The sequence below is a fragment of the Balaenoptera musculus genome, chromosome 10, assembly GCF_009873245.2.
Source record: "Balaenoptera musculus isolate JJ_BM4_2016_0621 chromosome 10, mBalMus1.pri.v3, whole genome shotgun sequence".
NCBI lineage: Eukaryota > Metazoa > Chordata > Mammalia > Artiodactyla > Balaenopteridae > Balaenoptera > Balaenoptera musculus.
The window spans coordinates 43,198,555-43,208,227 of record NC_045794.1 but is presented as its reverse complement, the minus strand read 5'-3'; the positions used below and the strand labels follow the sequence as shown (position 1 = coordinate 43,208,227).

At 45.7% G+C, this 9,673-nt stretch overlaps 1 protein-coding gene across 4 annotated transcripts; it reads left to right on the top strand.

Moving 5' to 3' along the window:
* Positions 1-604: 604 nt before the first annotated feature.
* Positions 605-6,945, top strand: ATP5MC2 (ATP synthase membrane subunit c locus 2). Of its 4 annotated transcripts, none has more exons than XM_036866845.1 (6): positions 627-679; positions 2,851-3,024; positions 3,137-3,206; positions 4,459-4,536; positions 5,021-5,217; positions 6,676-6,945. In XM_036866845.1, the coding sequence occupies exons 3-6, from the start codon at positions 3,168-3,170 to the stop codon at positions 6,788-6,790; spliced, it is 429 nt and encodes a 142-aa protein (XP_036722740.1). In that variant the 5' UTR covers positions 627-679; positions 2,851-3,024; positions 3,137-3,167; the 3' UTR covers positions 6,791-6,945. The 4 variants fall into 4 exon arrangements, with proteins under 4 accessions (XP_036722741.1, XP_036722740.1, XP_036722739.1 ...); XM_036866844.1 differs by lacking the exon at positions 627-679 and adding an exon at positions 818-939; XM_036866846.1 differs by lacking the exon at positions 2,851-3,024 and having other exon boundaries at positions 605-679.
* Positions 6,946-9,673: the final 2,728 nt, after the last annotated feature.

Genomic DNA, 9,673 nt, shown 5'->3' with positions numbered 1-9,673 from the left:
CTTGAGTCCTCATCATCTTTAGCCCGTGTCTTCTGGTTCGCTGATGCTGGTTTTCTCCTAGCTGATCACTAGAATAAGAAAGGAGAGGGAAATAAAGGCGAAGCCACTAGAGGCAGCTGGGGCATTTTGCTGACTATTCGCCCGTTGAACGGGTTTCCCATCCATAAAGCCAGGGTCCGCGGCAACAGAAGGCAGGAGTCCCGTGACTTCATTTTCCTCTTGATATAGTTTGGACACTGAACCCCAATCTTGATTGCATGCTATTTAACACTGAAATTCTGGGTAGTTTTGTTTATTTGTTTGTGTTTTGCTTTGGTTTTTTCTTTCAATGTGACTGCGCATGCTTGAAAAAGGGAAGCAAATCCAAGATCCCAAATACCGTGCAGAGCAAACCGCAGGCCACGTTACGTATCGACTTACACTGCGGAGTGCCCTCATTTCTGCACACGGTCGGCTCCGCCTGCAGTTTCTTCTCTCAAACGCCAGGTGGAATGACTGGCCGGATGTCGCCACAGAGCTGGCAGGCGGCGCTGTGGCGCCCGGACCGACCCTCAACTTTGCAATCACTCTATCCTTGGCAGAGCGACTCGTTGGTCCGGGCCGCGCATGAGCAGAGCCTTCCTTTCGCTATTCCCGCCCTCTCCCCGCTTCTCTCTTGTCTTCTCTGCCCTGGGAGCAGGTAAGGCCTTGGGCCCTCGCTCCCGCCTTGCGCCGCGCACGCGCGCGGGGCGACCACCTCGCGCCAATGCGCTGAGATCCTTACCTTGCATGCTCCCACCTGGGTCCTCACGCCCTCCCTTAACCCCGTATCCCCGTGCCTTAGGGCTGCCCCTTCCGCGTGCCGGTGACCTCCAACCGCGCGGGCCTGGCGCCATCTTGGATGTCTCGTGGGTTGGGGGAGCGAGCGTGCCTTGGAGCTGGCGAAAGTCAAATCCCAGGGTACTCATTTCACCTGTCCCGACTCATCCTTTGCAAACCCTCTTTTCTCATTCTCTTGCCCTTTCAGAGCTGTCCCAACCCCCAAACTCTCCCCTCCTATCTCTGTTTTCTCTTCTCATCCTGACTCGTGCCTTTCTTATTCTGAAACCTCCAGACTTTTGGCCCCAGGACCTCAGGTGCCGAACAATGGAGATTGTGGATCGTCTCAAGACACCACCCCCTCTAGTCAGCACCTCTCGATTTAAAAAGCAAACCTTGAAAGTGGTAGAAATGAACAGAACAGCCAAAACACCCCTCCATTCAGACTGTGGCCTGGGAGAGCTATAGCAGAAAAGAGGCCGGTTTCTTTGGAACCACTGATTGTCTCTCAGCGCCGTTCTTTTCCTTCCACTGCGGTGAAGTTGGGAAAAGCACAAGTCGTGGGCTGACAGTGAGGTTTTCCGTTAGAGGCAGGAGGCCTAAAAAGGGGTGGGGCCAGCATGGGGTAGTGCCAACCGGCCAGCTTTCCTGTCAAGGGTTTAACGAGAGTCCCCGGACTCTGCCCTCGAGAGGAAAAGAAGGTTAAGAAAGGGAACGGTTAAGTAGCAGCCCTGTAACTCCTTGGCCCATCTACACTGAGGAAGAAACCCATGAATCTGGGTAGTGCTGTTGCCCAAGGTGATATTGATTAACAAGTGCAGACTTGGCCAAGGTTAGGTGGCCAGCGGAGGGGTCGCCACTTCATGCAGTCTCCCTTCAAGTGCCACATCAGGCACTTTCCATATGTTATTTCATTTAATCCGCCTAAGAACTACATTTTACAAATGATCATATTGAGGTTTTGTTGCCTTGGGAAAAAAACAGTCCTCCCTTTTTTAAAGCTTTAAAGAAATTTTGGATTTTTGACCCAAGAAAACCTGCATAGCCTGGCAGCACAGTTAGGTTAGAGTTAGGGTATGGGCAGAAATCAGAGTTCTAGACAGGACAAGAGTTGAAGACATCCATTAATCTAAAAGTAACTAAGATTCTGCATTCAGAAATGTAGTCTGGGCAAGTATTAGTCCAGCTTATTCAAGGAATTGTCATTTAACAGGCCTAAGTAATCACTGAGTGTTTCAACCTGTAGCATATTAGAAAGCATTAAGAGTGAGAAGAGTTCAAGTCCTGGCTGTACCACTACCATAGTTTCAAGACTGGTTTTAAGAACATGCTATGTACCTAAGAATCATTTGAGAAGCTTCATTGAAATAGAGGGTACTTGGGCCTTATTCCCAGAGATCTTGACCTGGAAAGTCTAAGGTGGGACCCAAGAGTATGCATTTTTTAATTTTTTTTTTTTTTTTTTTTTTGGCCACAACTCATGGCATGCGGGATCTTAGTTCCCTGACCAGCAATTGAACCCGTGCCCCCTGCGGTGGAAGCTCAGAGTCCTGACTACTGGACCGCCAGGGAATTCCCCCAAGAGTCTTTAAAGGGCAACATTTTTAGGCCCAAGCAATGAAGCCTTGAGAAGAGTTTCTTTTGAGTAAGAGACTGAGGGAAACTTAGGCAAAAGATGCTGGGGAAATTCATCTGACAACCCCAGCATGAGGCTATGGAAAGGGATAACAGGTCTTTTTTTTCTCTCTCTCTCTCTCTTAATTACTTAATTTATTTTTGGCTGCATTGGGTCCTTTCGGGGCGTGCAGGCTTTGTCTAGTTGTGGCAAGCGGGTGCTACTCTTTGTTGTGCGCGGGCTTCTCTGTTGCGGAGCACAGGCTCTAGGTGCGCGGGCTTCAGTAGTTGTGGCACACGGGCTCAGTAGTTGTGGCTCGCGGGCTCTAGAGCACAGGCTCAGTAGGGCTTAGTTGCTTAGCGCACGGGCTTAGTTGCTCTTCGGCATGTGGGACCTTCCTGGACCAGGGCTTGAACCCGTGTCCCCTGCATTGGCAGGAGAATTCTTAACCACTGTGCCACGGGAAGTCTGGGATAACAGGTCTTAAAGCTGGGACCAAGGAGCTTCTTGTTCAGACCAGGAGAAGTCACTTGATTATAAGGAAATCTTAGAAGCTGTGTGGAGGAAATCCTGACTTCAGGGTTCTAATTCCATCTCTGCTGAGACTTGAGGTCAGTCACTGCTCTCTGGGCCATTTAAATTTTCCAGAGCACCTTTTCTGCTAATAAGGATGTCCTTTGGTAAGCAAGGACAATATTGACAATGCTGCTTCTGTAATTACAGCTCTCCTGCCACAGCCCTTCAGCCCCTGAAAATGTACGCTTGCACCAAGTTCATCTCCACCTCCTCCTTGGTGAGTACCTGCCTTTTCCAGGAAAGTTTTTAAGGAGAGGCATCTTGTCTTTTCCTTCTCAGACCTTGTTCTTCACAGCTGGGCCCTTTGCTGTGCTAGCCTGACAGGAGAGAATGAATGCTTCCCAGGCATTCCCCGCTTCGTGTCCCATGAAGGCCAGTTAATTCTTCTCATCCAACTATATTAGAAGAAGAGTATAAATGAGAACCTAGGCTAAGATCAGGTTATTCCTATCCTGAAACTCTGTGTTCTTGTAAACTGGAACCCCACCAGAAATGGTAAACATGAGTTAAATTGCCTAAGTTGGACTGAGTATGCACTGTGTACAGGATCTTGTCCTGAGTGTCAGAGAGCCATAGCTAGGAGTTCCTTCTGGAAGCTTAAATTTGGGTGGGAAGCGAAAATACACATTGGGAAAATATTTGACTCAGAAGCAACAGCATGGAAGAAATTAAAATTATTAGATAGTGGAGGCAATTGGTTCATTCACTCGTAAGTGAAAAGGAGTGATGCTGTTAGTAGGTATTATTTATTGAGCACTTACTGTGCCTGGCACTGAGTTTGCCAGTTTGTATACATAATCTTATTTACTCCTCAAATCAAGCCTGAGATATGTTATTCCCATTTGATAGATGAGAAAACAGACTTAGATTTAAGTGACTTGTCCTAAGATCACACAGCTAAGATATAGAGCTAAGATTTGAATCTAGTTATATTTGACTAAAGCCCTGGCTGTTAACCACCATGTTGTCTGCTTTGGAGACACTGGCTTGGAGTTAGTCAGAAAAGGCTACCCGGATGGGGTAAATTTTCAGCATGGATTTTTGTGCCTATTTTCCAGAAGGGTGTGTTCAGGGAAAGATGTTCCAGTCATTGGCTTCCTTTTAATGGGCTGGCCATTACCAGTGTATGTATAGATTTCTTGCTGAGCGAAGTCAATGCTTCTGAGGCTTAAATTTCTTCCCGTTCTCAAGGCCTGTAAAAGGGTATAGCAAGGGTAGGTAATTCCTTCCAAAAGGAAGTAGACTTTCTTCCCTTAAATCAGTGGAGAAGCCTAGGAAGCAGGAGAAGTGGTGCTGTTCTTGAATCTAGAATTTGCTTAAAAGTAAAAGAATAATTCCAGATTCTCTTTTGAGATTCTGAGTTAAGTTCTAGCGAATGAATGGGGCATCTGAGTAACAATTTGGGGTGGTTCTACAACTCCTCTCCACAGCCTTCCTTGACTTTCTTGGCCTTGTGTTATTCCCACTAGATCAGGAGAACCTCTCCACTATTGAACCGATCACTGTCTGCAGTGGTGCTGAAACAACCAGAGACACTGACAGATGAGGTTCGTTGTAAGTGGAATTGGGCCTGTGGGGGAGGGGTGGGGGTTGGGTGGGGAGGGTTACCTGACAGAACCAGTAGGGGGAGTGCTGAGGACTCCATATATGGTACCCTAATGTTCCAGCTTCTGCCACTGGCAGCGCATGTCCATGTGTGCTGCTGATAACTGCCATTACTTGACTTAGTGTACTGACTTGAGTTGGGAGCATTTAGTCTCAGGAAGATGATCTCCTCAAGGCATCAAGAACAGGCTAGGGCTTCAGTCTTACATTTCTAGACCGTACCTGAATCTTGAAGGTATTTGACGTCCACCTCTTGCATTTAAAAGTTCTGCTTGGCAACATTTTAGGGAGTTTTCCAGGGAGTTAAAAGATTTTCTGTATGGGGGAGAAGCAGTGGGATTTGATAGCATAAAGGGCTTAAATGGTTCAAAAGTTTCCAAAGCGAAAAAAGGGTTTCCTAAAAACTTTCTACCTACTTCTTCACAGAGCCACAGCAGCTTGGCAGCCCCACGTCCCCTGACCACCTCACTTATTCCTAGCCGCAGTTTCCAAACCAGTGCCATTTCAAGGGACATTGACACAGCCGCCAAGTTCATTGGAGCTGGGGCTGCCACAGTAGGGGTGGCTGGCTCTGGGGCTGGAATTGGGACTGTGTTTGGGAGCCTCATCATTGGTTATGCCAGGTAAGATGGGCCCACCATTGGCTCTCTGATATGTTTCCAAAGGTCTGGGCAGAGACTGGGGTTTTAGAGCTGCACTATCCTATACAGTAGCCACTAGCCACCTGTTGCTATTTGAATGTATATTTTAATTAACTAAAAGTACACAAACTTAAATTTTGTAACTTTTAATGTAGCTCCGTAGCCACATGTGACTAGTGGCTACCATTTTGGAAAGTTCTGTTGGACAGCTTTGGTTTAGAGTAGGAGTCATCAAACTAAGGCAGGATGTCCATATCTGGGCCACAGCCTGGTTCTGTATAGCTGAGCTAAGAAGGGTTTTACATTTTTAAAGGGTCATGAAAATAAAAAAGGTAACAGAGACCATATGTGACCCACAAAGCCTAAAATATTTGCTCTCTGGCCCTTTACAGAAAAAGTATCGCCCCCATCCCGTTCCCCCACCCTCCCCCGAGTCTAGAGCTTCAGTCAGCATAGTGGCTTCACTGCCGTTGTCCCCATCCCTGGGAATTCCCCCGTCACTCCTGGGAAAACTGCCTCTGCATCCAGCCCCGTGGCTCCTTGACACTTGGGACTATTTGGTCCCCACCAACTCTGGGCAACTCACTGTTAGAACTAAATTAATCCTTTAGAGACCTGCAAGTTCTCTTAATGTCCTTGGGGAAAGAGGTTATTTTTTAGGATTTGTATGAAATAAGAAACTTCTATGTCCACAATTCTGTTAAAAGCTGGTGTTGCTTTAGCTTATCCATCAAGGCTTCCAGAGGTGACAGAGTAAGGGAAATAGAAATTATATACTGACTTTCAAAGTTGGGAGGCCTTTATGCCATTTTTTAATCATATCATCTAAACCTCACAGACCATTTGTAGCCCAAAATCTTTTGACTATTTTGAAATGAGAGAAGTTATTTGTCTCTCTGGCTCCCTTGTCCACAAGAACAGTGTTTTTCTAATTGTGTTACATAAAGCCCTAGGGTTCTGAGGGTATACCCCAGAGACTGTCTTAGAGAATGAAGGGGAAACCAATCAAGACTTTCAAATCCCCCACTTTCTTTACAATTACACTTTAGATTTATACATTTCGTATTTTGGGGTTCTGCTTGCAGTTTGGAAACACTGGTCTGATAGGCCCTGCCACTCCAGATACCTCTTCCATTCTGGTTGAGCCCTGAATAGTTGTGTCCAGACCCAGGAGTCTTAAGTTATGAGGAAGATGTGGGTGATCCTGTAGAGGCAGTAATGTTTGTACCTGGGCTATGTTATAGAATTTTGGATTGTCCACTCCCCTTATTCATCTCTGTAGAGCCCTTGATGTATCAGAGCAAGAATTGGGGCATGATGTTGTCATCTCATTACATAAGATGTTAGCTTGAGATAGATTCTCCCTGAGTCTACCTTTAACGTTTGTCCTTTTCTTTGTGCGGACTAGAGATTCAGTCTTTTCTCTTCCCCTTCCCCCAGGAACCCTTCTCTGAAGCAACAGCTATTCTCCTACGCGATTCTGGGCTTTGCCCTCTCGGAAGCCATGGGACTCTTTTGCCTGATGGTGGCCTTTCTCATCCTCTTCGCCATGTGAAGGAGCCGTTTCCACCTCCCATAGTTCTTTCTCCCGTGTCTTGTCTGCCCTGTATGTTCCTTTTCCTGTACCTCCCCAGGCAGCCTGGGGAAAGGGGTTGGCTCAGGGTTTGACAGAAGGAAGACAAATAGATACTGTATTAAAAAGATGTTTCTGAGTCTCCTGTGTATATTTTTTTTCCACAGTTGGCTGAATGCCTTGGTGAAAGTATAAGGCCTGGAGGTTGGTGATGGTTCTAAGCTCAGCATGGGTCTGGGCTCACTTATTCTTCATTCTCTATTTTGGGAAAGCTTTATTCAAATTAGTGCTCCTTTTTAATAATCTTCACCTGGGATGGCATGTTACCTTGGAGAAGTGGGTCAGTAGCAACTTACAGTGCTGGTTTAAAATTTTGACTAATTGGCTCTCTGTTTCCACTGCCACTTTCCTGGCTGAGGTCCTCATTGCCACCCACCTGGTCTATTGCAATAACCTCTTAATTGGCCTTCTGCCTCCCATCTCTACCCTGTAGCATTTACTTCTGCCAACCACTGTCAGGTTAATCCTCCTTAAGCATAGGACTGGTTTTGCCATTTACCAATTTGAAAACAGTCTGACTCAACTTCCTCAGCTTTATTTTTTATTATTCCCAAACATTCTACCCAAAGTGGACTATTTGTCATTTTTCAAATACTTTCCCTGCTTTACTCTCCTTACGTATCTACAGGCCTTGCCCTTTGTCCATCTCTGCTTTCTTTCCCTGAATCTTTGGTCACTTTCCTCTGTTTCAAACTCCCTGTTACCCTGAAAGACAGCTTAAATGCTACCTCTTCTTCCATGAAGCTTTCATCTGGTTTCCATCCACTTTCAGTCAAGTGAGCAATTAACCCATATAAAGGGCTGTAGAGCATGTTGCATCCTTTATAATGTTTACTGTGGATGATAAATTGTGGGTTTATGTGTACATGTGTGCACATATGTGTGCCTTATCTTCCAAGTTAGATTGTTAGCTTCTTGGGGCAGGGACTATGTCATATTCATCTTGTATCCCTAGAAGTATGTAGCATGACACAGCAGTATCTTGGTCAAATTTTTAATCATCTGAACCAACCAGCTCACTTCACAAGCAAGGGAACAGACTCAGAGATCAAAGGATTCTCCTGGGAACATTTACTAGCAGAGCTGGAGCTAGAGCAAGGGTCATGTCTCGTAGCCCAGGGTGTAAGACTACCACACTGTTGGTCTTGTGGGACTCTTGCAGTGTTGCTGGTGACCATTGTTTTCCCAAGCAAGCAAGAAAGAGCAGAATAAACAAAGATAAACCTTTTCCCTTAAAAATGCCTCAAGAGGGACTTTGGACAGTGGGGTTAGTATAAACTGAAGGATTATTATTTTCTAAAGGCTAAACTTTAAGTCTTATCTTACATATGCTTGAAGTCGTGTATAAATTAAAGTCCTTTCATGCTAATGTAGATGACCACAACAGATTTTCTTTTGGTTCAGTCAGTGACTAAAATTAAAGCCCAGGGCAGAGACTTCACCTCAGAGTAAACTGATGCTCAGGAAGCAGGTCACCCCAAATCATTCACCCTTGCCCTTTTGCTATTGTGATCAAGGGTTGAATGGGGTCCTATCCACAATTGGCTTCTAGATTGCTCTACTATTCCCAAATAACTATATGCTGGACTTTGGGGCTCTAGGTGGACCTCACAAGAACAGTTCCTCCAGACACGAGTAGGTGGAAGATACCTACATATTTGGAGATGAGGAATAGCCCTCTTTGTTTTGTTCATTTAAGTTTGAACCTCTGGTAGGAGCCTCTCTTGCCAGTCCCCTTACCAAGTCATCAGATCAGAGTCATCTGTGTTTTATTTTTCCCTTTGGCCCTTTCTTTGGGATTGAATCTAGTTGGCTCCTTAACAACTCGGGTGCTTGGAGAGAGCACACCTGGTGTTCCACGTGTTCTTGTTCTCTCTGAGGCGAATGATGACATGGTGCTGCAAGAAGCTTGGAAGCAAATTTCTTCAGGAGTCAAGGCAACCTGGATCCTCTTAGTTTCAGGTCCCAAGAGATTTTTTTTTTTTTTTTAAACAATGATCAGACATTGATTCTTTTTTTAATTAATTAATTAATTTATTTTTGGCTGTGTTGGGTCTTCGCTTCTGTGCAAGGGCTTTCTCTAGTTGTGGCAAGCGGGGGCCACCCTTCATCACGGTGCGCGGGCCTCTCACTATCGCGGCCCCTCTTGTTTCGGGGCACAGGCTCCAGACGCACAGGCTCAGTAGTTGTGGTGCACGGGCCTAGTTGCTCCGCGGCATGTGGGATCTTCCCAGACCAGGGCTCGAACCCGTTTCCCCTGCATTAGCAGGCAGATTCTCAACCACTGCGCCACCAGGGAAGCCCCCCAAGAGATATTTATTGGCAACCCAAGTTGCCAACAACTTGGGGTAGAGGAGTGCTATGTTTTAGTAGAGAGGGTCCAAGAGCAAATCTTCTGAAGGTCTTTCCAATTTTGATAACATGGAATGAAATCTATTTGTCCTTGTAGTTTCAAAAAGATCACATGACTTGAAATTAGGAGATGTTAGTTTAATCTCTCTTCTACTCCTGGCCATTGTGATGATGGTCAGATCACTAACCAATAACTCTAGGACCTCAGTTTTTCCCCATCTATTAAATAGGGATAATAATTCTCATCCCAGGAATTATGTGCATGCACACAGAGGTACCTTGGATATTTGGAAAGGATGGTGTCATGAAAGTTCAATGTATATTGATTATAATTTGCTTTCCATTCTCCATGAAGCTCAGAGCCTATTACAGGTATTTTGTACACAGTTTCTCCCTCTTTTATGGTTGGCAAGTCTGGCCATAAAGCATCTGGAGGAAAAGACCCAGGGATGC